The 26,219-nt window shown below is 36.3% G+C and overlaps 4 protein-coding genes and 1 long non-coding RNA gene across 15 annotated transcripts; all 5 read left to right on the top strand.

Moving 5' to 3' along the window:
* The first annotated feature begins 2,946 nt into the window (after nt 1-2,946).
* Nucleotides 2,947-10,882, top strand: LOC118061850 (histone-lysine N-methyltransferase ATXR7). 9 transcript variants are annotated; one of them, XM_035075449.2, is made up of 21 exons: nt 2,947-3,106; nt 3,286-3,366; nt 3,629-3,826; nt 3,940-4,480; nt 4,601-4,717; nt 4,813-5,127; nt 5,222-5,539; nt 5,623-5,937; nt 6,064-6,564; nt 6,731-7,172; nt 7,271-7,399; nt 7,485-7,906; nt 7,986-8,108; nt 8,273-8,353; nt 8,931-8,984; nt 9,077-9,228; nt 9,314-9,360; nt 9,449-9,502; nt 9,922-10,069; nt 10,223-10,439; nt 10,583-10,882. In XM_035075449.2, the coding sequence occupies exons 3-17, from the start codon at nt 3,648-3,650 to the stop codon at nt 9,333-9,335; spliced, it is 3,711 nt and encodes a 1,236-aa protein (XP_034931340.1). In that variant the 5' UTR covers nt 2,947-3,106; nt 3,286-3,366; nt 3,629-3,647; the 3' UTR covers nt 9,336-9,360; nt 9,449-9,502; nt 9,922-10,069; nt 10,223-10,439; nt 10,583-10,882. The 9 variants fall into 9 exon arrangements, with proteins under 9 accessions (XP_034931340.1, XP_073265423.1, XP_034931339.1 ...); XM_073409322.1 differs by having other exon boundaries at nt 3,612-3,826; XM_035075448.2 differs by having other exon boundaries at nt 2,951-3,168.
* A 508-nt stretch (nt 10,883-11,390) lies between these two features.
* LOC118061852 (uncharacterized) lies at nt 11,391-11,841 on the top strand. The gene is made up of 2 exons (XR_004689664.2): nt 11,391-11,486; nt 11,578-11,841. It is a non-coding gene; the product is annotated as an uncharacterized lncRNA (long non-coding RNA).
* A 3,496-nt stretch (nt 11,842-15,337) lies between these two features.
* On the top strand, nt 15,338-19,322 carry LOC118061854 (uncharacterized protein At1g76660). Of its 3 annotated transcripts, XM_073409535.1 has the most exons (4): nt 15,338-16,359; nt 17,348-18,440; nt 18,635-18,749; nt 18,876-19,016. In XM_073409535.1, the coding sequence occupies exons 1-3, from the start codon at nt 16,306-16,308 to the stop codon at nt 18,724-18,726; spliced, it is 1,239 nt and encodes a 412-aa protein (XP_073265636.1). In that variant the 5' UTR covers nt 15,338-16,305; the 3' UTR covers nt 18,727-18,749; nt 18,876-19,016. The 3 variants fall into 3 exon arrangements, with proteins under 3 accessions (XP_073265636.1, XP_034931347.1, XP_034931348.1); XM_035075456.2 differs by lacking the exon at nt 18,635-18,749 and having other exon boundaries at nt 15,425-16,359; nt 18,876-19,322; XM_035075457.2 differs by lacking the exon at nt 18,635-18,749 and having other exon boundaries at nt 15,431-16,359; nt 17,351-18,440; nt 18,876-19,322.
* Nucleotides 19,323-20,243: 921 nt separating this feature from the next.
* LOC118061855 (probable calcium-binding protein CML31) lies at nt 20,244-21,524 on the top strand. The gene has a single exon (XM_035075459.2). The coding sequence runs from the start codon at nt 20,802-20,804 to the stop codon at nt 21,387-21,389; it is 588 nt and encodes a 195-aa protein (XP_034931350.1). The 5' UTR covers nt 20,244-20,801; the 3' UTR covers nt 21,390-21,524.
* A 1,318-nt stretch (nt 21,525-22,842) lies between these two features.
* Nucleotides 22,843-26,022, top strand: LOC118061853 (uncharacterized). The gene is made up of 9 exons (XM_035075455.2): nt 22,843-23,190; nt 23,390-23,617; nt 23,753-23,874; nt 24,037-24,097; nt 24,206-24,346; nt 24,516-24,623; nt 24,811-25,039; nt 25,134-25,379; nt 25,676-26,022. Exons 1-9 carry the CDS (start codon nt 23,017-23,019, stop codon nt 25,756-25,758), a joined length of 1,392 nt encoding a protein of 463 aa, XP_034931346.1. The 5' UTR covers nt 22,843-23,016; the 3' UTR covers nt 25,759-26,022.
* The last annotated feature ends 197 nt before the right edge of the window (nt 26,023-26,219 follow it).

Genomic DNA, 26,219 nt, shown 5'->3' with positions numbered 1-26,219 from the left:
TTTTAGGCCCATCTCCTGCTGCTTTATTCTGTACAAGTGCATCTCAAAATCTTGGCTAATAGAGCAAGACATGTTCTGCCTAGCCTTGTGAGTCCAAATCAATCAGCTTTTGTGCACGGTAGAAGGATAGGTGATAATATCATTCTTGCTCAAGAAGAGGTTAGAGGCTATGACAGACAAAATCTCTCTCCTTGCACTTTGAAAATTGACTCAATGAAGGCCTTAGATGTTCACTGGAATTTCATGTTGAAGGTGCTGGCTGCAATGAATTTTCCTTCTCAATTCATTAATTGAATCAAGGCCTGCATTACAGCCTCAATTTTATTTTATTTTTAACCCGGGGTGTCCAGGCCAGCTTGTACGCACCACAACTAATCTCCGGGCTCGCTGAACATCCTGCAAGCCCAGTGAGCATGTAAGGCATCGCGAAAGTGACAGGCATACACAAATGGGGCTTGAACCCTGGTGTGGAGGAAGAGAACAAGTCCCTTTAACCACTTGGCCACAACCCCATGTGTTACAACCTCAAATTTCTTGATTGCAGTAAATGGAGGTCCATGCGGTTATTTTCTTGACCAGATGAGCGTTCAACCAATATTTATAATCCCTGAATTAAATATATTTTAATGTTTAATTTTTAAATAAATAGTTTTTAATTATCTCAGTTTAATTTTTGACTAATAGTTTTTAATGTGTATGATGCATTTGGTTAAATATGTTAACTCAAATATAAATTATAATTCTAAATAAATATAATTAAATAAATCAAATAATTTAATTTATTATTAATATGTCAGACCCATGTTTCTTGGGTCTGGCAAGCATGCCAGATCCATAATACTCTTTATTTCAGTCTTTTTATTTTTTATTATTTTTCTTAGCTTTTTTTTTTAAATAAGTTTTTAATTTTACCCTTCAAATCAATTTTTTGATTTTTTTTTAATAATAATAATATTTTCTTTTAAATTTAACAACAATAATAAGAACAACAACAACAAATTTTTATGTTACTTTTAAAATAAAATTTATAGTTTTTTTAATTATAATAATATTTTTAATATTTTTTAATAATATTAAATATTCCTAACCCAAATTTACTTAAATTTAGCAAACACAGAAGACCCAAATAAATGACAAATATGGTTGAATTTGTCCTGTTGGGGGCTGATGCTACCTTGGACCACGCACTGCTTTGAAAGTTTTGATGGGTCAACTAATCCTATGCCTCATGCAAACATGAATAAGAACACATTAACCTGATTCGTGATGCACATGGAAGCAGTGATTTGTATTGTGTAATCTGTACCCTTGATTCCAAAAAATAAAGTTTTACAAAACATGATTCCAGCTTTAAATGGCGACACGCACACACACATCTCCCCTCTTCAATTTACCATAGCTTCAAGGGTTAGTTTTAACTTTTAAATTATCTTGTGCGAGTTATTTTTTAATTTAATTTAACCTTTTTTATTTGCCTACTAATTAATGTTTCTTTTTTCACTCTTAATATTTTTAGGAAATTTTGTAAAATAATTATTTTTTAAAATTTTTTATCTTTAAACATTTATTTTGTCGAGTATTTGTCTTCATGCGATTTTATTATTCTATATATATTTTTTTTAAATACTAGTTTTGTAATCATCTTCAATTTTTTTTTCCAATAGGTTTATTATGATCTTATGATATAAATCACGAGTTTTGCATGTTATCTTTAAATATAAGATTTTTGAGAATTGTTTTGTTTATGTTTGATTTTTCAATATATTATTTTAAAAATTAAAAAATATTTATTCTTGAATAATATTATTGATGTGTCGAGCCTTGAATAATATTTTTAAAGGGTATGAGTTCACTCAATCAATTTTATTCGTGATTATCTTTTAGATCGTGGGTTTTTTTAGGATGTGAATTTATCTTTTATTGATATAAATAAATATATTTATTAAATACAACCAGGTAAATGTCTTATTTTGTTTGATTAAATATCTTAATCTATATTAATTTTCTATTTTTTTCAATTCTTTTCTGGTTATTGTTAATTATTATCAATTTATTTAAGTATTGGCTTTTTAATTTATACTTTTAATTTTTTATGTAAGAAAATATATCAAAGCAATCTGCATAGCTCTTTTTTTTTTTAAAATAAAATTATTTGATTTAATTGTTAGATAGCTAGTATGAGTTAATTGTTATGTCATTGACATTTATGGACCTTTGTTCTAAAAAAAAAAAAAAGTTTTTAGTTTTTATTTTTTTACCGCTAAATTCCTTTTAATGTATTTTTTAGGTGATAGAAAGTATTGTTTTGGTCAAAAGCATTATATTTATTTGCCTTCTTAAGAACACCGTTTAGAAATTTCTCTCAAACAAAAACAATCTTCTCTATCGCAATTGCACCCAAGAGATAAAGGAAGATACACACAAAGTCGCACATCAAATCAGAAGAGGAAGAAGAAGAAGATCTAGGAGAAGCAAGAATTGTATTTGTTTATTTTTTTAGGAATATTATATTAAACATTGTTAGAACCTATAATATAAAAGAAAATAAAAGGAACAAATTCAATAACCATGGTAAAATAATCCTGAAAGGAAACAAACAAAAAAAACAACTTAAGTTTAAATTTTGAATCAGTAATAAAAAAATTTATAATTTATAATTTTACTTTCTTAAAAATGCTTGAAAAAAAAACATAGTTTTTATTTATATTTATAATATGTTTAATAGTATTATAATAATTGCTTTTAAAATAAATTTTTTTGTTGAAATATATGTTAATAATGTTTTTTGTAAAAATTATTTTTAATATTAGAATATTAAAACGATGTAAAATATATAAATTATATTAAATTTTAATAAAAAAATTTTGAATTTTGAAACACGATTTATGATACGTAAAACAAATATCATAATAAAAGAAAAACACTCTTTTACTTGTGTATATATAATTAAGGAGGCTGGAATGAAGCGAAATCTCTGATAATAGCAATAACTAAGATTAAAGAAAAATGTTGGGTGTTGCTATAGTGGGTGCGTGTGAGCGAGAAGATCTTCTTGTCCTCCGGTAGCCCAACCCTAATCGCCTTCAAACAACGGCAGCGCCACCAGGTGAACCTGCCGCCGACTTAACCTTGAATTATAGATTATTGTCTCGGTCCTCTTTATATTAGGTTAGGAGATGATTTTGTTTTTCATTGAGATCAAAGATTTACGATCGGCTGAGCACATAATTTACTGTTCATGCTCGTTTGCTCCTTCGCGGATAATCTTAACCCTTACTAATTTAGCTGGTGCGTGTGAGCGAGAAGATCCTCTTGTCCTCCGGTAGCCCAACCCTAATCGCCTTCAAACAACAGCAGCGCCACGAGGTAAACCTGTGCCGACTTAACCTTGAGTTATGTACTATTCTTTCGGTCCTCATTAGATTAGGTTAGGAGATTATTTTGTTTTTCATTGAGATCAAAGATTTGCGATCGGCTGAACAAATAGTATACTGGTCATGCTCGTTCGCTCCTTCTCTGTGGGTAATCTTAACCCTAACTAATTTAATATCACATAGGATCTCTGATCATCCATCTTGTTTTATCAATTTATTATTGTCCAACCTTATTAGGATCTGTCCTAATCCAGGTGAGGTCTAAGGAGAAACATGGTCTCCTCAACACTCCTCCTAGAGCAAGAAGACGATTTCCCTTTCTCCTCTAGAAAGAGGCTGAAGATTTCAGATTTTCATCACCAAGAACAACAGAATGCATATATCTCCATTGGCAACTGTGATGACGTCACATTCATGCCGATGAACAACGCAGAAGAATGCTCATTCAATGGGTATTGCGTTACTCTCAATCGTTTTCTTTTTCTGAATTTCTTGATTTTTATTTATCTAACTCTCTCTGTCTGTCTGTGTGCCACTGCTGCTTCATTTATGATGAAATATTTAGTTCAAATTCCCTTCCAGAGATGAGTTGCAATTCTAATGGAAACAGTGATGGTATTCCTGAGTTGTCTATTACGGGCAGGGCTTCATACCAGGGAAATAGTTGTTCTGGCTACTTACCACCTGCTTTTGTTAGTGGATGGATGTACCTTAATGAAAATGGACAAATGTGTGGTCCTTATATCCACCAACAACTGTATGAGGGCTTATCGACGGGTTTTCTGCCTGAGGATCTTCCTGTTTATCCCATTGTAAATGGAGCATGGATCAATCCGGTTCCTCTCAAGTACTTCAAGCAGTTTCCTGACCATGTTTCCACTGGTTTTACATATATTTCTTCTGGTACTTCAGGCACAACTATGCCAAAAAATTATTCCACGGATTTGGTGGCATCTAGGCAATGCGTTCAGTATGCTACTCCAGTCTCTACTTATCCAGTTGCAGAATCGGTATCTGATTCTTGTGTTCAACACCATACTTATGGCTCCAACCAACCAACCCCCAACCCTGAAGCAGCTGACTATGCTACACCAGTTTCACTTGTGGTACTGTAATTTTTTTTTCCTGGATGGTTGCACCTTCATACCTCTTTCCTATCTCTTTCCCTCCCTGACCCTTCCAGCTCACTTCCACCTCTGAAATGCTTCTCTACTTTTTTTTCCCAGTCAGGTGAGGATTCCTGTTGGCTATTCAAGGATGATGAAGGGAGGAGACATGGGCCGCATTCTCTTCTGCAGCTTTATTCTTGGTATTGGTATGGATATCTTAAGGATTCTTTAATGGTAAGCAGTTGCCTCAAACTTGTTCAACCGTGTTTCTCACCATATAATACATTTTTGCTTGTATTTTAACCATCGCTGTGCATTTCATTTGGCAGATATATCATGCTCAAAATAAGTTTAGACCCCTTCCTTTGCTATCTATTATGAATGCTTGGAGATTGGATAAACCTGAATCTTTCTCCAAGACTGATGCAAACACTGAAACTGGCTCATCTCCGAGCTTCATGTCCATAATTTCTGAAGAAGTTTCCTGTCAACTGCACTCTGGAATATTGAAAGCTGCTCGTAGAGTTGTATTAGATGAGATAATCAGCAATGTTATTTCAGAGTTTGCTAATACAAAGAGAACAGAGAGATATCATAAGCTTGATAATCAGGCTGCCATAGCTTTTTCTGCAAATGGTAGAATGGTAATGCGTAGAGATTCTAGGGATTTTATATGTGCTTGAATTTCTTCATGCCTCTCCATACCCTACCTCACTAATGTCTTCATATTTTTTTCAGTCTCAATTTGCCAGTAAGATGGATTATTCTATTGCCAAGTGTGAGGCCGCTGTCTGCAATTATAACCCTGATCAGGCATGTGTTGATGAGTTGTCCACACAGTTACTCAGAAGTACAAAATCTGTTGGAAGCATCGATGATTTTTGGGGGTCTTATGCAGTTGTTTGTAGATTTCTTTCTGATTATTGCATGGAAGTCCTGTGGAATGCTGTCTTTTATGATACCATAGCAGAGTATATAACTTCCTGGAGAAAGAGCAAACTTTGGTTCAGTCATCCATATCTGTGCAAGAAGATTGAAGAATTACCCAGTAAACCGGTATGTTGGGAGTTTATTCAGGTTTTCTTTTTCCTAGTTCCATGTATTTAAAAAATATGAAACAATTTTAAATGGTTTTGCAGTATTTTTCTCGTCAAGAATTTCCTGCTAGTAGTGTTGACTGCCCTCCTGGTTTTGAGCTTCTCAAAACTGAATCAGATCATACTGCACCATCATCATTAGGATCTTCATGTGCCTGTATGGAAGGAAAGCGATGCAAACAGAATAGCCTATCGCTCAAAGAGTGTCCAGATGATGACATGAAATGCATCTTAGAAAGTGTTGCAAATGAGCTACATAAGTCCACAAAGGTGTCTTTAGCTGAGTATGTTGAAATTCTTGTGGAAGAGGAAATGAATAAATTAGTTAATTTTTCAGAGGAGAAGAGATTAAACGAGGTAACATTAAGGATATTGTGCTCTCAATTTTTTTCCATTGCGGTTAAAGAAAATAAAGGGAACTTGATTGTGGTTGTCAATTTGCAGCTTTATCTCTATTGTTTATGCCTTTTACTTCTGCTGCAGGAAACTGTTGACTTTTCTATTCCATTCAGCCAGGCAAGCGAGTATAGTTCTACCGAAATGAAATATGAGCGGATGATTGATTCCAACCAAATTTCAGGCAAGATAAATTTTTCTGGTGATTCTCGAAGTTCTCTACAAGCAGAAAAATCATTTTTTCCATTTCAATCTGGGAATGCTATATCCAATGTTCTGGCAATTGCTTTTGAAAGAACACATGCTTCTGCTGACAATGCAATTGATGTTGAAAACATCAATGAGCCACCAACTCCTGGATTCAAAGATAGTGCTATTTTCCATCCCACTATAAGTAAATTCCAACCTTCAAAATCACTTGAATCGACTTCCAAGAATGGAGCCTATGTTGCCATTGCAATGTGCAAGCAGAAGCTGCATGATGATGTACTTAGTGTTTGGAAATCGTTGTTTGTCAATGATGTTCTTCATCGATTTCCTGGATTATGCTGTACTTCAAAAAAGCATACTGAGCCTGATAGCAATGAGGTAGGGATTTGTTAGTTTTGACTGAAGTTCTTTTATAAGGAAAATAATTCAGATTTTACATCTATTGCATTTTTGTTGGTTGCTGTATTTTAATGGCATGCCTTTTGGAATTTTGAAGTGTTAAGATTCTTTGAATTGATGTGTATATCTGTTTTAAAAAATTTAGGAAGGAGCTTTCAAATTCACAGAAGGGTCAAGGAAATTTCACCGTCCAGACTCTTCAGTGCTGTCATTGGTTTCAAGTAAATACACATATCACCGGAAGAAAAAGTTGGCAGGAAAGAAGTTGGGTTCATCTTCTCATTCTACTATTACAGATGCTGGGTTGCAGAAACGGCCCATGGAGAAGTCAAGAAAGCAAAACTTTCTCAGAAATGTCTCTGAGAATGTAGTAGTTCAACCTGTAGGGACTCCTAAGAAGAAGGAAAGAATCAAGGGCCAGGCTGAATCATCTGTTAATGGTAGGCCTTCAAAAGCCACTTTCGTTGAATTACCTGTTAATGCCAGGTCTTCAAAAGCCACTGTTAGAAGCACCGTAAAAAGGGTCCAATCATTGCCCAAAAATGCTGGTCATCGGAAAGTAGTGAAGATTGCACAAGCAGTTAATGGTATGATTCTTTCTTAAAACTTCCTGTTTCTTTGTAGATGAAAATCCTTAAAAATCGTGAAGTCATATAATTTCAACTGTTAATGATTTATTATTCAGATGATAAAGTTGCCAAAGAAGCCATAAAAACCTCAAAGGAGAGGGCTGGGAAAGTTTTTGATTGCAATGGCTGTGATGTTGAAATTGAAAATGCAGAGACTACTGAATGTTCTAAGAAGACTCTAAACAGTAAGAAATGCTATGATTATGTTGTGTTGTGCATAAAACATTTTTCTTTATCTCCTTGTTATTGATTGTTTCATCTTGTGTACAGCAAATAAGGTGCCAAAGTCGAAAAGGAAAAGCACAGTAGATGGTGGATTTGTATCACATCCTATGAAGTTTCTAAAAGTAGAAAACAGTGCTGTCAAGCAAGCAGCAAGTAGACAGGTTTCAGTACGGAAGGCAAAGTCCAGTAAATCCAGGACATTAAATCCCTGCCCTATATCTGATGGTTGTGCCCGGTCTTCAATTAATGGTTGGGAATGGCATGCATGGTCACTTAGTGCTAGTCCTGCTGAAAGAGCTTGTGTTAGGGGAGTGCCACACATTCATGCCAAGTATTCATTTCCCAAGGCATATACATCTCAGTTGTCAAATGGCAAGGCCCTTTCTGCAAGGACAAACAGGGTGAAGCTTCGCAATCTTCTTGCTGCTGCTGAAGGTGCTGAGCTTTTGAAAGCAACACAGTTGAAGGTAATTGAAAAATGAAGCTCATCTGTGAACTGCTAATATTATGTTTTTTCAAATTATAATTATTTCATGTTTCTTTTAGGCAAGAAAAAAGCATTTACGTTTCCAGCGAAGCAAAATACATGACTGGGGTCTTGTTGCTCTTGAGCCAATTGAGGCTGAGGACTTTGTAATTGAATATGTTGGTGAACTGATTCGTCCACAAGTAAGTTTGACTTATTTTAAATACTGGTTGCTGTGTGTTAACATAATTTAATTGTAATTCCTAAACTTTCCCCCCATACCTCTGAGCTTTTAATTATTCATTTTCTTTTGCTATTTTCTCTCAATTTCATGGATGGCCTCTCATTGTCTTTCTACTTCCCACAGATATCTGATATACGTGAACGTCTTTATGAGAAGATGGGAATTGGCAGCAGTTATCTTTTTAGACTTGATGATGGTTATGTGGTAAGTGGATCAAATATTATGTCATGTCTATGATTTTGCTACCAAATTTCAATGTTGTGATTTTTAAGGCTATTTTTTTAGCAAGAAGTGCCCTCTTTCCCAATCAATTTATGTGACCATATGTTGAGTTAATGACCTATTCATGTGGACCAAGTCTATAATGTACCCCAAATCTCTGGTATGCTGAACCCCAGGATTTTCATATAGCTTTGTTTTCTTCCCCAGCAATGTTCATATTAATGGACTGCCAAATGGGGCTTCTGGTAAAGGTTTGTTATCAGGTGGCATCAACTGTTGATTACAAAATCTAAAAACCTAATTGGAGATGGATTATCTTTTTAAGACATGTTTTCATGTTATTTTATTGTTGCAAAACTGTGCTTCAATTTATTTCTGGCATGTGGTCCCGTGGTACCTCTAGTGAATACCACTCTTGTATGCAAACCACAAAGTTTATATTGGGATTGGAGAGCAACTATGACCTGCTGTTATCACCATTGAATTTTCTTCTTTGATGCTTGTTATGAACTATGAGGGCAAATAAGTTATTTTTGTATGCCCTTCCTAAATTGTATAGGTTGATGCCACAAAGCGTGGTGGGATTGCAAGATTTATAAACCATTCTTGCGAGGTAGGTACATAAATTATTTTGCAGATGATTTCATTTACTAAAATTGTTGTTATTTATCGATTCTTATGATATGAATTGACCGTCATATGTAGCCCAACTGCTACACAAAGGTTATAAGCGTTGAAAGTCAGAAAAAAATTTTCATCTATGCTAAACGCCATATAGCTGCTGGTGAAGAAATTACTTACAATTACAAATTTCCTCTGGAGGATAAAAAGATACCTTGCAACTGTGGTTCTAGGAAGTAAGATGTGACTATAACTTTTTTATCTTGTTTGTGTGTTCTTCAAGTTTGAGCTTACACTTAATTCAACATCTTTTTTGTTCAGGTGCCGGGGATCATTGAATTAGGAATTATCCTGTGATGCCAATTATTGTAAGCGCAGTTTTCATTATTGTTTGTTATGAGACTGAATTTTGTTCATTGCCTTCTGATGTCATATGATCTATGTAATATTTCGTAGGCTGTATTTTAGAGTTTTGTCTCACTTTGCATGGTTGACAGAATCAGTATATAGGTATGTTATCTTATTGATTTATCTTCAATGCATGTGTATAGTTTTCTCAATTACATTTGTTCAGTTTAGCTGCTGCTTCTTTTTTCTCTTTCACCTCCTCCTGCATCTGATTAAGATCTACTGTAGGATACAGCTGATGTGGCTATTAATTTTTTTTTTTTTTTTTTTGTCATCCTCATGACAGATAATTGCCCCATGGATGATCACATGGTGTAAAATTAAAAATAGGACATAAAAGCAAATTTTACATTATTTGAAATGTAGGCGACAAATAATGGATTTGCAGCAATTTAAAACTGGAATGATTTCTTAGCTTACGATTTTTTTTCCTTTCAAAACTAGAATGAGGAAATTTTATTTAGCTATTTGATTTCATGTTTTAGCAACTGAGAACTTAGCAATTCAGTTATTTGTTGTAGTTTGATGCTTTTGGAAGAGCTGGGATTGTTTTCTTGAGATTTGAAACCCTTCACAAACTGTTGCTTGAAAGATTTCTTTGGTTTTCTGATGAGATGAATGGGGGTGCAGACTAGCAGCCGAGAACATTAGCATGGTTTATCTTCCATTGTATGTTTCTAATTGCTGATCACTTCGTGTATGAGTAATTTATAGTACTCCTATTATTGACCACTTTACAAATTTTTCTTGGCATCCTTTTCTGGTTAATGAACTAATTTTGAGATCAATAATAACTTGGAATGTTACATGTGATACTTGCAGTTTGTCTTGCGTGAGTTTAGCTTATAGATGTGAGGTTGATAAGTGAAAATTTGGAAAGCAAATGTGAAAACAAGAAAATGTGTTGGCATTAAGGCACGATGGCATATCCCCTGGTTCCAAAGTGCTATTTGAGGATGAAGTCTGGACTTGAGGACAAGCAACTGGGAATGGCTGTGTATGTGTACAATTCCTGACGGCTAAAGGAAAAAATAAAATGGTATCAAGGCATCTTGAGTTCAGTCGCTTTTATATCGTCAATTGACACCAAGAGTTGGTTAATTTTGCCTCTTGGTTTATCTATTGAGAGGATGATGCTTTTTGTGCATTTCAATCATTGATTGAATTATTGTGTTGTTTCAGGCTGTGAATTGTAGGTATTGATAAAAGCTGGATGGTGTGATTGTGGAGATCTTTCCATGTTGAATTCCCCCCCTACTAGTCGAAGATGAATTAGTGACCTGTGCATTCTTGTAGATCTCTCTGCTGCAGATGAGTTTCTCCTCTTAGAAACACCAAATCAATATATTGTTTACGTACTTTACATTTCTGGAGTATCAATTTGTTGTACAGACATGCATTAATTTTTTTTTATTAATTCAATACAAGTGAAAATATAATATAGATGGTGAATCTTGTGAATAAATTTAATTTTTTCTTCTATTGGTAACCTTAGTAGGTGATGACTGCTTCAACATGTTTTTTTGTTGCAAAATTAAATTAGAGAAACAGAAGAGTTTTTGGAGCATGTGGTGCTTACGCCCATTGAACCAAATATTGACTACAGGAGGGACCTGGTCATCAATGGACTAGCTGTCAGTTGGTAAAAAATTTCAAGGGCATGGTTCTCAGCTTTTTTTCTGTAATTTCAATACTCATGAGTAGCCATTTTGAGGGCTGACATGAATCCTGCGGCATGATGGAACCAATTTTAAGTTTCGCTTTGCCATTTACTGAATCCTATCAGTCTTAGTGCCTTGACTAGCGAAGTTGTGAGATAAAAATTGACGCCACCCTAGCAGTCTAGCTTTTAGATTATAATTTCTAAATATTTCAAGTCACCATCTTGATGAGAGTTCCATAATTTTACCAGGTAAATGGAACATATAGGGTTGAAAGACGCTGAAACAAAGGGAAAAATTGTTCAGGATTTATTGGTCAAATTTGAAGAAAAAGTGGCGATGCACCAAAAAGAGATCAAATGGGAATGTTGATGACCAATGTCCCACGATAATTGAGTTGTTTAATATTGTAATTGGAGCCTTTGGTAAATGATAGTTTCATGCAACAGCTTTTCTTTGGTGTTGGGTAAGTGTTTGATTGTTCATCTTTTTCCTTACATTTCTTTTTGGCTGCAGGAGTGCATCTGGTAGAGATTCACTGTAGCTGCTGGGGTGGGGCGGAGGTTTCCTTGTGCCCCCTGGTATGTGTCTGCTTCTCCTCTCCTATGTATAAAAGCTAACGCCAGTGGCCACTATGTTGGTTTGTGCAGTTATGGAAGGTACCAACCAATGGTAATTGCTAATTTGAAAACAATTTATAAGATCATGGTCAAACTTCATGCATACACATACATCTCTTATAATTAATAAATGCAAGTGGCGAGAGCCGGGGTTCTTTAATTAATTTTTAAACCTAATTTAACTCAAATCAAATCTCAAATCCAAACCAAGTTAGGCTTGACTAAAAGTTGTTTTTTTACTCATTTAATTTATTTATTATTTTTTAGCGGATAGGCAGACATTAGTTGATGGTTTTTTTTTTTTTTTTTTTGACACTTTGTAACCATAATCATTTAAGGAATTCAATTGTTAACCATTACAATTTTTATGTTTGAAATAAATACTAAACTATGGAATTTAATTTAATTTAATTATATTTTTTTGTGATAAATTTAGAAATGAATTAAATTAGTAATCTTCATCATTTTGCCTTTAATTCAGAAATAATTTTTTTTGTAAAAAAAAAACCCATTTTTTTTACAAGCACCTTATATTTAATTTAATGATATATATATATATATATATATATATATATATATATATATTAAAGAAGATATAAATTGATCTATTTCATATGATTTTTTTTATTATATATATATTTGTTTAAAAAAATTCAATCAAATTAATCTTTTCATTGGAATGTTGAGAAAAAAATTCCAGAAATATTTCAAAAAAAATTCTAACATTTTACTCAATCAAGTTTAAATAGATAAATATCAAATCACATTACTAAATAGACAAGTTAATGATGAACATGAATTTAACAATGTTAATAATTTATAAAGGACCATAATTTTTAGTTCTAATAATTCGACGGATAAATAAGTTTTTTGACAATTGTATAAATGAGTTTGTGAAAATTATATAAATGTTAGTTTTAATGTTCATGCGTAACTTTAACTCCATAAAATACTATCTACCCATCTTTTTTACTAACTTTTCAATGAAAACTATTCCAATAAAATCAGAATGATCTATAAGCCACACAACCGCATCTTTATTGAATACTCTTCTTTTATGTTTCTTTGTTGCGCGTTTATGTTACCTTCTAAAAATAACCGATGCACCAGTGAATTTGGTTTGCTCTGTCGAGGTATTTTAGGAATTTTCTTGGTCTTGTTTACAATATGATCTCTTGCTGAGTTTTTTAGAATCCTAGTCACTCAGTAAACATAAAGAGATGATGGGGTTAGAACTTGGAAGAAGAGAAGGAAAGAGAGTGGGGGGTTTCGAAAAAAAAATGTGGTTTGTGTTAATGGTATTGTTCTAATATTGTTTTTATTGTCAATTCCACAGAGAAATAATGTAGCAAACCCGCTTATTTGCTTTTACATATTTTTTTAAAATTTAATTCTATTTGGAATTCAAATCCATATCCTAAAACAAAAATTCCAAATACAAAAATTAATTTAACCCTTGAATTCAATCCCGGTTTACAATTAATAATTAGGTGATCTAGTAGTTAGCGGAACAGGAGAATTGTATCACCACGACAGGCATTACCACGACAGATGAAATTGACCACTGTTGTGACGAAGTTGAGGGGCTAATGTGGCTTCTTTTGTTACGAGACATTTTTTGAAGCTCTGGACATGTGACTTTCTTGCAGCACAAAATAAGGTGACCAAGTGGTCAAGCACATTTGGAAAGCCCAATATGCATGGTTTTTTATTTTTTATTTTCGTGTTGTATTGGTGTAATGTTAATAATGAATGATAACAGTTATTGGCAACCAGGACACTCTTGTTCTAGGTCGCCACACGGTGTCCATTGCTAGGATTAGGTCGAATGCGATATCAAAAGGGTTGCATCAATACCATGGTACGTTGGTGGATAGTCCTTTCCCCGAAAGGAGTACATAGGTTCGAACCTCCATGGCAATGCTCTGGATTGGAGAAAAGGAGGTTTTAAAATACATTAATCTGTTCCATCATCTAGAGTTCGGTGTTCCTCGCACTATGTTTGCTGCCCATTTTAATAGCACAAGAGTAACTCCGCCTGTGTTGTTTCATGGTAAGTCATTGCACATCACAGCCGGTCCCAAGCCCGGACAAAGGAGGAGGGTGTGGTTAATAGATTATGAACCTTGCAACAAAAACATATGCATGCTTTTAACTAGCCTTAAAACTTGAATCATGGTTCAATTGGATTTTAAAAGATGATGTGTTAAAACTTAAAATGACTTGGCAAATGAACAAATTTGTTAGGAACAATGTCAGGAAAGCTAACAGTTTCAATAAATCATCGTTACAAGTTAGTGTTGCTAGGCATTATTCATATATGAATTAAGATAACATTTGGTTAAAGAAAGACATTGAAACCGAAAATAAATTTGATTTGACAATTTTTAGTGAGTTAAAAAGTACTGGAGGAATGTATGATTTTTTTTTTCTTTAAAGTAACTTAAGTTTATTTTGACATTCCATCAAGTGTGTTTTGGTAGTTTGTTGGTTTCTAAACTACCCAAAAAACATGGTTTTGATATTACAAGTTGGATCAAAACACCTAAAAATGCTTTTATGGGTTTTTTTTTTTTAAAAAAAAACTCTTCTTCCGGTGGTTTGAGAGAGAGAATTGGAAGGGTTGAATTAATTTCCCTTTATTGGAGTTGGGGACTTGAGAAGACTGGCAATCTGGAAGGGTTCAACTTTTGTGTGATCAGGGGTTTGTTTCGTAGCCTTGGAAGATCGTAGCGTTTTGCAAGTGATACGGTGATAGGTGTGCAAATCTGGTCTTTTAACATTTTTTATTTTTTTAAAGCAATTATGGTTTTTAAGTTGAGATGTCCTACCCTTTCTTGTAATTCATCGTTGTGGTGGGAATTTCGAGAAGCTTGTGCTATTGCTGAGGCCACAATCCACAATATATGAGAAGGAATAACTATAGAACAAGCCAACGATTGTAAAAGCAGAAACCTTTTTGTGGCCCACAAATCTACTGATAATAAAGGAATGTTGTGAGTTGAGAGAGAAGAAACAATTGGGGTGATATATAATCTGCATGTTTCTGTGTTTTTAGACCCATACTTTGCAAGTTTTTGACACAAGTAAGTAGTGCTGAGTGGTTTTTTTTTTTAAGGAATGCATAAGCGAGTGATAAAAAAAGGATTAGTAGATATGTCTGTTGGCGTGTAAAAAGCTGAGCTTAGTTCAAACTGAAGATGGCGTTCGGTTTTGGTTTCAGATGAGAATCGTAAGCAAATGCAATGCCAAGGGAGAGGGTCAAGTCTGGGCCAAATGGAAAAGAGAGTGGGGCTGGGCCTGGGGGAGGTCAAAAGCAAAACATGCAAGCACGGGATATTGGTCCCATGCGAGGTGGGCCAATGTCCATGAACCCCACATCCATAAGCATTACCATACCAACTCTAACTTCAATGCTCTTTTTTACTCTCATTATTTTATTTTACCTGCATTTAAATCTTACTCCCCTTAGGCCTTAGCTATTTCTTTATTTTATTATTTTTTATTTCCTGGTTTCTTTTCTTTTAAATAAGAGGTAAACAAGGCCGATCGTCTCTTTTGAAGGATAGCGCTGAGGCGCCTCCACTGGGACGGCGTCCTTTTCATTTATTTTGTGTAAAAAAAGAGAGAGTAAAAATAGGTCCGGTGTCGTAAAAAATAATAATGATAGCGATACTCGCGTCTATTTTTTTCTTTTATTATTGTTGTTATAAAAAATAGAAGAAGAGAAAAGACGAAAAGCATATTACAACTTACAAGCATTCATCAACAAAAGAAAAGCATGCTACAAGTCTATGGTGAGGGTTGAGGGAAAAGTGAGTTTGTCTGGGTCTGTGTTTCTCCCTTGTTAAAATCAGCAGAACAGCATCTCTCCTCAATCACTTCAATCCTTTTCGCTTTCTTTTCTTTTGTCTTGCCTTGTCTTTCCCTTTATTATTTTTATCTTACTAAAGAGCAAAACAAAAAAAAAAAAAAAGAAAAAAAAGAAAATCTTTTTGACAATTAAATAAAGGAATGCTAGATTATTAGTAATTTTGTAGTACTTTCATTTTTTTTCTACTTCTCTCTCTTCCTTCCTTCCTTATCTCTTTGGTCCTCTTTCTTTACACTTTTTTTTTTCGAGTGCGAGTACTATGGATAGAAATCTCTGGGTTGAGGGTAAAATCTAGAGGGTGTCAGCACCTGGGTTTTGGCGGCGATGGCTGTTGGTAGCAGTAGTAATGGTATTGATGGTAATGGTGTGTTGAAGGGAGGAAAGAAAGGAGAAAGAAATGCTGTTTAATTGTAGTATTTGATTGAAAATTGATCAAAATCTAATACATATAAACTACGTAGTATATAATATAGTATAGTACAGTAGAGTACAGAGAGGAAATATGAAATGTGTGCGAGAGAGAGAGAGAAAGAGACAAAGAGAAAGTGATATTTATTTGATAGGGTGAAGTGAAGTCAGCGATCTTTCTTTTCTAAATCCACGACCAGTATTAGTAATAGCAACTTGAAGAAGAAGAAGAAGAAGAAGAAGAAGAAGAAAGAGTGTGTGTAGTGTGTAGAGTTGAGAGTTGAAGTCAAAGGTGCAACTAGTAGTAGTGGTGGGTGGGTGGGTAATCTATCGGACTCGGTTATGGGGTCGGAGCAGAATAGATTCCCTCAGCAGCAACAGCAGCAGGAACAACAGGTACGTCTTTCTTTTTCTTTCTTTCAATTTCCAGTAGATCTGGATCTGATGCCTCTATACCATCTTTCTCATAAATGCCCTTTGCCTTTCTTTTTGTTTCAATCTTCTTTTTCCTTCATTCCTTCCTCAGATGAATAGATAGATCTGTAATCTTATTTTATTTGTTACTCAATGCTTATCGTCTTCTTAATCATCGAGCAAATGAAATTTTGCAAATCATATGTATCGAATGAAAAAAAGAGCACAGATCTGATGATAAGGACCATCTTTATCTACTAATTGTTTTCATTATTGTATTTCCAGATCAAACAAAACAACACATGCTATCACTATATCACTAACGTCATCGGATAGCCTTCCTTTCTCTCGGATTATTTTGTTTAATTACCCTCAGAAACCATGTATGATTAATTTGTTATGTTCTGTATACATACACCAAGTTTCTCCATTTGACATTGTGGTGCGTGCGGTTGGAGATGCTACTCCACTTCAATTATTTTTTTTTTGGTTTTCATTGCTTGAACACGCATTTCATCTCAAATTATGGAATAAACTTGTATTTGAAAAAGGCTACAATTTGTAACTTTTCTTAAACCCACCTTTTTTTCTCTTCAAATTACAACCGTAAAAGCTATCACAATGCCAAACACAAATTGCTGGTCACTTTGATGAAACTGTAGTACCAAGTTGTGATGAAGCTCTTTTTTCTGCATCTTTTAATTTTCTGGGTAATAATGTATAATGGAATTGGATCAATTAGAAAAATATATCTTTTGATTTTTTATTTTGTTTTTCATTTAGTGATGTGATAAATACTATTCATGTGTGTGTGTGTGTGTACAAGGTGATTCTATATCTATTTCATTTGAATTTTCCTTTTGAATTACTCGCTACACAAGCTCTTGATTTCTAGCATTTGGATTTGATTTTCATTTTTCACATTTGCAATTAGCCATCTAGTTATAATTTGTCTCGACTGTATATTTAGCAGAGCAAGAGATGGGGAAAATGCTGGGGGGCATTGTCTTGTTTCAGTGTGCAGAAAGGTGGAAAGCGCATTATGCCTGCATCTCGTATTCCTGAGGGCAATGCATCAGCAGCCCAGCCAAATGGACCTCAACCTGTTGGCCTAACCAATCAAGCTACAGCGCTAGCTCCGTCACTTCTAGCTCCCCCATCTTCACCAGCCTCATTTACAAATTCTGCTCTCCCATCAACTGCCCAGTCTCCTAGCTGCTTCCTTTCTGCTAATTCACCTGGGGGTCCTTCATCCACAATGTTTGCCACTGGACCTTATGCTCATGAAACCCAACTGGTTTCTCCTCCTGTCTTCTCAACCTTCACAACAGAGCCATCTTCTGCTCCTCTTACACCCCCACCAGAGCTGGCTCACTTAACTACACCCTCTTCCCCAGATGTTCCTTTTGCTCAATTCCTTACATCATCTAGGGATCTCAAAAGTGCTGAAAAGAACAATTACATTGTTGCATCTGATCTTCAAGCAACATATTCGCTCTGTCCTGGAAGTCCTGCAAGCAGTCTCAGATCACCAATTTCTAGGACTTCAGGTGACTGTTTGTCAGCATCTTTTCCCGAACGAGATTTCCCTACTCACTGGGATCCGTCAGTTTCTCCCCAAAATGGAAAATATTCAAGGAATGTATCTGGCAGGCATTTTGGGCCCGAGACTGCTGGTGCCTCCATGGTGTCGCAAGATTCAAATTTCTTCTGTCCTGCTACATTTGCACAATTCTACCTGGACCATAACCCACCATTTCCTAATACTGGTGGGAGATTAAGTGTTTCCAAGGATTCGGATGCTTATCCTGCTGGTGGAAATGGACACCAGAACAGGCATAATAAAAGTACCAAGCAAGATGCAGAAGAATTAGAAGCTTACAGAGCATCCTTTGGGTTCAGTGCTGATGAGATTATCACTACTCCTCAATATGTAGAGATTTCTGATGTAACGGAGGACTCATTTAGCATGACTCCTTTTACTTCAACCAAACCTACAATGGAAGAAAGCGTGGAAGCCTCGTCTCCAGATGAGGGCCAAAAAGCACATGCAAACTATGAAGGTGAATTCTCTAACTTTGTTTCTTGTTCTGAAAATCATGAAAAGAGAGAAAAAATTGAAATCTCAGAACAGTGGCGTTGAAATGTAACTCGACCTAAGTTCCCAAGTATCTTTTTATCTATGTTTTCTCAACAATCAACTATTTGATTATGTTTTTCCAATTTGCTGTTCGATGTTCTAAACTTTAAAATGTAGTGGGGAAAGCTCCTGTTAGAAAGATCTGTGCTTTCGGGTGGATAAGAAAGGGAGCATGGCAAGGGATATTCTCGATGATATTGGAATGTTAACGCCAAGGCTTTTGTTCCCTCATGTCTGTGAATAGAGCACCTTCCATCTCCTCACATGTCTCTGTGCTTTTATTTGCTGTGACCATGTACAAAACATCCATTTTTTTAAGATGTATTCTCATAGTCATCCTTTGTTGTATTTAACTCAGATCCTAAATCAAGACGGCAACCTGGGAATATATCTGGATCAAGAACACCCGGCAACCATGTTGTGACTGATGATGACATATTCTCAAAGATGGCATCATCCAAAATTAGCCGGAAATATCAATTGGGAATATCGACCTCTGATGCAGAAATTGACTACAGAAGGGGAAGAAGCTTAAGAGAAGGCAAAGGAGATTTTGCATGGCATGACTAGAGTAGAGAAAAGCAAGCTGCCCTTTGTTTTCCATGTGTATTAAATTGAAGGTTTCTTTGTCATACTCCTCTGTTTGCGTTCCTGTGACAGATGGCATGATCTAACCTATTCTGTCTTCCCTGCTGCTCTTTCAGGTGTGTGGCCTGGTATCTCTGATTGATGAGTGTATTGCTTTTGTTCCTAAAATTCCACTTCTCTATAAGTTATATATATATATGCGATGCCTAATTATTTACACTTAAGTGGTGAAAATGCAAATTTTCATCTCAAGCGAGCTTCGATGTCATGTCTTCTGGAAAATCAGTTGAGCAATAGCAACCTTCTTGTGGATATCTTCACATATCATGTGTCGAAGAGATCTGTGCGTATCGTATGATTAGCTTTTTATTTGATAATATGGAAAACGAGGTATCAATCAGCGATACCTGATTATTATACACGAGGGTGGGGGCGGTAGGTTTCCGGCAGCACAATCTTGGTATCGATTTTTTTTTTTCTTTTGAATTTTTAATAAAAACAAAGGCCTAGTAAATGAATTATATTTTTTAATCCAAAAACTTTGCCTTTACTTGGCAAAGAAAGGAAAAGGCTTTATTCCTTCATCTCCTTTCTCTTTACTAATAATGTTAACAAACAAACAGCACAAATGAGCCCCGAGCACCAGAAACCCAGCCCCTGCTTATCAATGTTAAGAGCACCGCGCATGCTAATTGTTATCATGGAAAAGAGTCATCAACATGACACGAGGACGAAGAGGATTTGTTGGGGATTTTATTTTTTATATGGATTTTGTTTCGAATATTGCAGCAATGAATTGAATTGCCGACCCTAAACCCAAGATTGTAGCAATATATTAACCAACTAACTAATTTTATGAATGAAAAACAAATAAATGTACAGGAACTTATAATTTCACCCATAACTACCAGAAATATGTTAAGGAAATTAGGAGTGACGAGCGAGGAGTTTTGCAAAGGCAATGCGTGACGCAATGAAGACCCCCCCGCTTTGACCATGACTACATACCTGACGGTGACCGACAGCATAGTATTGGGCCTATTGGCCATTACTACCACTGGATTTGTTCCATATTTTCCTTGCTTGCTAATGGCCATCATGCTCCACAAGCTTATTAAATAAAAATAAAAAGCAACACGTGTCAATTAATCAGGATCCAAGCCCGTCCAGTCCTCTTAGATATTTTTCGGAAAAGGAAATTCCAGAAATCCCCAGAACTTGGAAAATGGAGGAAATAGAAGTCAAGAAGAAGGAAGGTTCCGCCACGCGCTGCCTTGCCGCCCCTGGAACTTCACCCATTTAAGAAAAACAAGTGGCCTTGCCTGGCCGAGCCAGCCATATTTTATTGCCCAACAAAAAACCGTGTGCTCTCTCTCTCTCTCTCTCTTATCCATTCCAGTCTTTCCGCCGCGTCTGACACCCGATTGCTGACCAGATTGATATATAGCTGATATATTGGCATCACCACTCTAGTATTTTATCCCCAAGAAACCAAACTGATATATAGCCATCACCACTCTTCTTTCAGAAAACCCAACACAAACAACAATTTCTCTCTTCTCTAGCTATCTAATTCCATCTCCTTTTTCTTCCTCTACAGCTTATACTCGAGTACGCACGCACGTGCTAGTAGTTAATTAGTTGAAACCTCAAACTACCTATCTGAATATCTCTATATATTTACCTGTCTGTTATCATGAATTCACACTCAGTTTCATCTTCGCCTTCACCTTCCGGCAACTCATCTCCTCTTGCAAGATTACGGCGTAAACTATCTCCACGGAAACCCGACAATAACCACCCAGTTTCTCTTCCAGCTCCCACAAACGTTAATAACTCGACTAGTGCTATTAATGTAATTGGAAACAACCAGCTCCAAAGGGTCTTCAATCACTTTGACGAAGATGGAGATGGAAAGATATCTCCTGCTGAGTTGCGGAGCTGTATTACTACTGTTGGAGGTCAGCTTTCCATCGAGGAAGCTGAGGCCGCCGTCAGCTTCTCTGATATGGATGGAGATGGGTTGTTGGGATTCCAGGATTTCCAATGCTTGATGGCGGGGAGTGCTTCAGAGGAGGAGAAGACAGAAGAGCTCAGACAGGCTTTTGGAATGTACGAAACTGAGCCTGGCTCAGGCTGCATCACTCCTACCAGCCTGAAGAGGATGTTGAGTAGACTGGGGGAGTCTAGGTCCATCAACGACTGCAAGGCTATGATTCGTACCTTTGACCTTAATGGAGACGGTGTCCTTAGCTTCCACGAGTTTTCTGTCATGATGCGCTAGCCCAATATTCTCATCCATGCCCTGCCCTTGTATATACGCTCAATTCATTTGTTCTCGTTCAAGTGCTTAATTATTCATTCTTTTTCTGTACACATATTTGAATTTTATCAACTTTAAGTTCGTTCGGGAGATCAATATCTGTTTTACTTGCATGCATTTATTCTTCGCAATCTTATTGCCTGATAAACTTAGAAATCATTTGCCCCCCAGTATCACCCTGAAAATGATGAAGTACTAACTTAACAGAGAACGAAAATTTCAGCTGCTCCCATAGTTTCCACCCACTTTTCACTTGGCTCCGCTGTTTAGGGGAAGCAGTTGATCCCCCAGCACTATAATTATCTGATAAAGCATTGCCATCGCAATAGTAAGCAAACCACAAGAATAGAAACTTGGTAAATAGAAATGAAATTAGAATAAAAATAGCATTACATTTTGCAATCCCTCGAGTGGGAGGAAAGAAACCAAAATGAAAAGATAAGAGTGAAATTGAGGACAACTGACCTTCGAGGGTATGCTTCCAAGGGCAGATCTTCCCTGAAAACATAAACACGTGTATGATATACTATCTATAAAGGAAAACAGGAAGCAAATACACAACCTAAATAATAAAAGTAAGAAACAAGGTGGGTTTTTGTTTTACCTCGGGAAAAAAATTGTTGAGGAAAGTCTCAGTGTCGTCTCGAACATCAGAGTCGTAATTCTCATTGATAGTGAGAGAGGCGCTTATGTGATGCACTGAGATGATATAAATATATGTGAACATATATAATTCAATCTACATTCATCAATTCAATCAATAATAGAATAAAACAATTCTAGCAGATGAAAAAGCTTGAGCTAAAAAAGTTTTGCTTTCGAGTTTGATTCAATCTACATTCCTGTAATTCCAATATGATAATAATCAATAATTTTAGAATCCGTAAAATTAATCAAGTTACGCAAGTTTTAATAATAAAAAATAATAATAAAATAAAACAGAAAGAGAAAGAGAGTTGGGGAGAAATTTTGATGATGAGCAAGGCCGCACTTGAATTCTGACAAGTCACTCCCAATTTCATTCAATATCTACACGATGCATAAATTTTTGAATATATTCTTGCTAATAAACGACTCCCAATTTGAATATATTCTTGCTAATAAACTACTCCCAAGGCAAATTTCGATACAAAGAAAAAAAGAAAACCTTTGGAGTGATAAGATGACAGCCACGGCGGTGTGGGGGTAGAGTAATAGTCTTCTGAGCCCACCTGGGAGCAGCAGCAGCAGCCACGGCGGTGAAGGGAGGCTTTGCTGTGTAGAGGGAGTTGATGCGGAGCAGCGGAGGAGGAGGCGAGGAGGAGAAAAGCATGGAAGAAGTGTGGAGGACATGATTTGCTGAAGAACAAGAAAGAAGGCCCACAAATTTAGTTGGTGATGGATATTAGAAGAAGCCCAAGCGTACAAAATTAATTTTATTGAAAGGTTTAATGGGCTCCTTATTCCATTCACAGGCCCTGTTTCTGTAGCTTCCCTTCTCCCTGTCGTCGACATTTTCCAATATGTCTACTCTACGGTGCTTTAATCTACAGTATCTTTTATTAATACAACAGTACTACTAAATTACTAATAGTAGTAGGAGTAATAAATGGGCAAGAGGAGTCGGTGGTTGTTGTGGATGGTGGTGGCTGTAGGTGTAGTAGGAGTGGTGGCGACAGGCTCAAACGGCGGCGCAGGGGAAGGGGAAGGAAAGGGGAAAGTGTTAGAGCCTGTCGTCACCAGAATTGCCTTTGGATCCTGCGCCAACCAAAGCGCTCCTCAGGTAATCGTAATCTCCAATTTCATATTTTGCTTTTCCTTCTGATCATAATTCGACACTTCCCTTCACATCATCTATAGATAGCTCACTCACTGTTTCCTCTTACTCCTCTCTCACCCGCGGCTGAATATTACTCACGCGCACACACATATATTCACTCCTCGTCAGTCAATCAATGATATTATTGTTATGCAATTGGCAGCCCATTTGGAATGCCATAATTGACTTTGATCCCCAAGTTTTTATTTGGCTGGGAGACAACGTTTATGGAGACACTAAACGTCCTTTTAAGTTATTTGGAAAGGAAAGGACTTTTGGGCCCTGGAAGAATGCTCCTAGGTTTATCCCTTCCTCCCCAAAGGAATTGGAGTCCAGATACCTGAAAGCTAAGAGTAATCCCGGTTATTCTCGTCTTCGAGACACTACACAGGTACCACCTACCTGCTACTTTCCTTACACCTCACCTCACCTTATTTAATACGATCAATCTTCACTCTTCATGTAGTAATAATTACAATAGTAACAAATGATCCCTCTCTTCACACTTGTCTTACCAATATTGCAGGTTATTGGTACCTGGGATGACCATGACTATGGATTAAATGATGCTGGAAAAGAGTTTGGTGGTAAAATCACTAACCAAAAGCTTCTCCTCGATTTCTTAGACGAGCCTCAAGACAGTCCTCGGTGATTAAGTCTTTTCCTTCAAAATTCCTTGTCCTTTCCATTTGTTTTCACTTATATCAAGTTAAGAAAAACTTGATCATTCTGCGAGTTTGTAAATTATAAGCACCCTACAATGCTTAGATGGCCAATTTAATCATTGTTTCTACGTTACTATATTTATAGGCGCAAGCAGGAGGGTGTATATACTTCATATATGTTTGGCCCAGTGGGCAGACAAATCAAGGTGCAAAAGAGAATGCCTTCACATACTTCGTTAGTCCTCTTAGATGTGCAGTTCAATTGTGATTTTCCCGGGGACAAACTCATATCCTTACTGGCCATTTTTCTTTAGGTCATCCTTTTAGACACGAGGTACCACAGAGACCCTTTGCGCAGCGATGGAAGTGTCCTGGGAAGTTCTCAGTGGACATGGTTAGAAAAGGAGTTGAACGGACCGAAATCAGCCATTACCATTATTGGGTCTTCAGTGCAGGTATTGTAGGGTTTTTACTGTCTAAAAATTATCAGATTTGCGATTGAATAGTTCTATATCCATGCACAAGGAAGCATTGATGCAAGCACCCATGCAAGCAAGCTTGTAGAGACATATTTTGTCTGTTATTCGCTGTTAATCCTGCAATCTTCTTTTCCCCATAATTCAGGTTATATCAAATCTTTCAGCAACCACTCGCCCATTGTTTTCTTTGGAGTCCTGGGGCCGTTTCCCAAAGGAAAGGAATCGTCTTTTCAAATTGATAGCAGATACTAAGGTAATAGCCTTTAATTATCGCTGCAATGCATATTCCCTTGAGGACACGAACTGCTTTCAGTAGCACTAATGATCTCGAGTGTAATAATACAAGCTGGTGTGGAGCATTTGATTTTTTATTCCAGAGAGTAATAGCTGCCTATTATCTGTGCGCATTACATGTTTACCATTACTGCGTTCCTGTGCAGAGAGAAGGTGTCTTCTTCATCAGTGGAGATGTTCATTTTGGAGAAATTTCTAGATATGACTGTGCTACTGGATATCCACTATATGATGTAACTGCAAGTGGGCTTACACAAGCTGTTGAGAAAGCGGTCCCACATGTATTTAGTTTGATAGTGAGATTTGTGGCATGGCTGACACCAACGACAATGAGAGTGATCAGCAAAAATTGCAGATTCAGGTCGTGCACGTATGGTAAGGAATGGCTTTTTCAGGTTTCTTTTATGATAATGCTTCTGGTTCTATTTTTAAAGCGTTTCTTGGTATATCAACTGTAAATTTCTTTTAGGTCAGCCAAATTTTGGAGCAATTGAAATTGACTGGAGTACAGCTCCAGTAACCTTGAAACTTGAGGTCAAGGACATCGTAGGGTACCCTGTCACTGGTGTAAAATTTTCATTAGTGGAATTGCAATCACGTGGCTCAGTGCCATCAGTTAAAGCAGGGGAACATCGAAGGCATTGCTCCCTTGAAGTTAATCTGCGATGGATGATCAAATATCGCCTGGCAATTTTATTCTACTGTTCTGTATCTGGTATGCTATCTCTCATACTAGCAGCATCCATATCCTCTTCATCTCATGTGAATTTTTCTCATTGGTTGAAATTTTTTGCCCGCGTGCCATTTCATGTTGAGTTATTCTAACGGGTTTTGAGCCTTGTATTCCATGCTGAAATCCCTAATTTTGAACCATTTTATTTTAGCTGGATTAATAGATAGCCAACTTTTTCAATCTTCTTGCTGGCAATATACAAAAACGAAGTGGAGTATTCGTTTATATTATCTCCTTGCGCACCATTTTATTAATTGTTATACTACTGTTTGTTGCAGCATTGCTTCTTGCTATGATTGGGCTGGCTTATGCAGCCACATTAGCCTTCAGACTGTTCCTCCACAAATGCAAGCTAGATTGAATACGCCTTAGAGGAGACGATAAGATTTAGGATACAGGTTCTGGCCATCACGGTGCTGATATCAAAGACTCGCAAATGGGTACAATTTGCCAACCTCAAATTCGTGAGCTTTGTTTTTTAATCTTATTAATGTGGATTCCATCTTTTACTGGTTCCATGGCTCTGCATTCCACGTTTCGCTGTCATAGTCCACTGAACAATTGCTTATAACAAACATGTAAGGGGTTGTTTAGTCTAACAAAGAATTCCATTTCTTTTTGGTTATATATATATAGACATGCAACTCGGACTTTTTTTCTTTCGCCCGGGGGGGTATGTGGCGCGAAAGTGCTGTACGAACTTGCATAAAATTGTTTTATATGAATTTGATACTCTAGTCAAATAAGCGAAGAGAGAAGGAGTTGTTCTTGGAATATCCATTACTTGGATCTTTCCTGTGTTTGCAATCAGGTATGCCTCCC

The sequence above is a fragment of the Populus alba genome, chromosome 5, assembly GCF_005239225.2.
Source record: "Populus alba chromosome 5, ASM523922v2, whole genome shotgun sequence".
Taxonomy (NCBI): domain Eukaryota; kingdom Viridiplantae; phylum Streptophyta; class Magnoliopsida; order Malpighiales; family Salicaceae; genus Populus; species Populus alba.
Note: the sequence above shows the minus strand (reverse complement) of the source record. Positions and strands in the feature narration are given on the sequence as shown.

Coding starts and splice junctions, on each gene's coding strand:
- LOC118061854 (XM_035075456.2), top strand. CDS start 16,306: ATGGGGTCGGAGCAGAATAGATTCCCTCAGCAGCAACAGCAGCAGGAA. Junction 16,360..17,347: donor AACAGCAGCAGGAACAACAG/GTACGTCTTTCT, acceptor CTGTATATTTAG/CAGAGCAAGAGATGGGGAAA. Junction 18,441..18,875: donor AGCACATGCAAACTATGAAG/GTGAATTCTCTA, acceptor TATTTAACTCAG/ATCCTAAATCAAGACGGCAA.
- LOC118061855 (XM_035075459.2), top strand. CDS start 20,802: ATGAATTCACACTCAGTTTCATCTTCGCCTTCACCTTCCGGCAACTCA.
- LOC118061850 (XM_035075449.2), top strand. CDS start 3,648: ATGGTCTCCTCAACACTCCTCCTAGAGCAAGAAGACGATTTCCCTTTC. Junction 5,540..5,622: donor AAGAATTACCCAGTAAACCG/GTATGTTGGGAG, acceptor ATGGTTTTGCAG/TATTTTTCTCGTCAAGAATT. Junction 8,354..8,930: donor GACTTGATGATGGTTATGTG/GTAAGTGGATCA, acceptor TAAATTGTATAG/GTTGATGCCACAAAGCGTGG.
- LOC118061853 (XM_035075455.2), top strand. CDS start 23,017: ATGGGCAAGAGGAGTCGGTGGTTGTTGTGGATGGTGGTGGCTGTAGGT. Junction 23,875..24,036: donor GAGCCTCAAGACAGTCCTCG/GTGATTAAGTCT, acceptor CTATATTTATAG/GCGCAAGCAGGAGGGTGTAT. Junction 24,347..24,515: donor TTATTGGGTCTTCAGTGCAG/GTATTGTAGGGT, acceptor CCCATAATTCAG/GTTATATCAAATCTTTCAGC.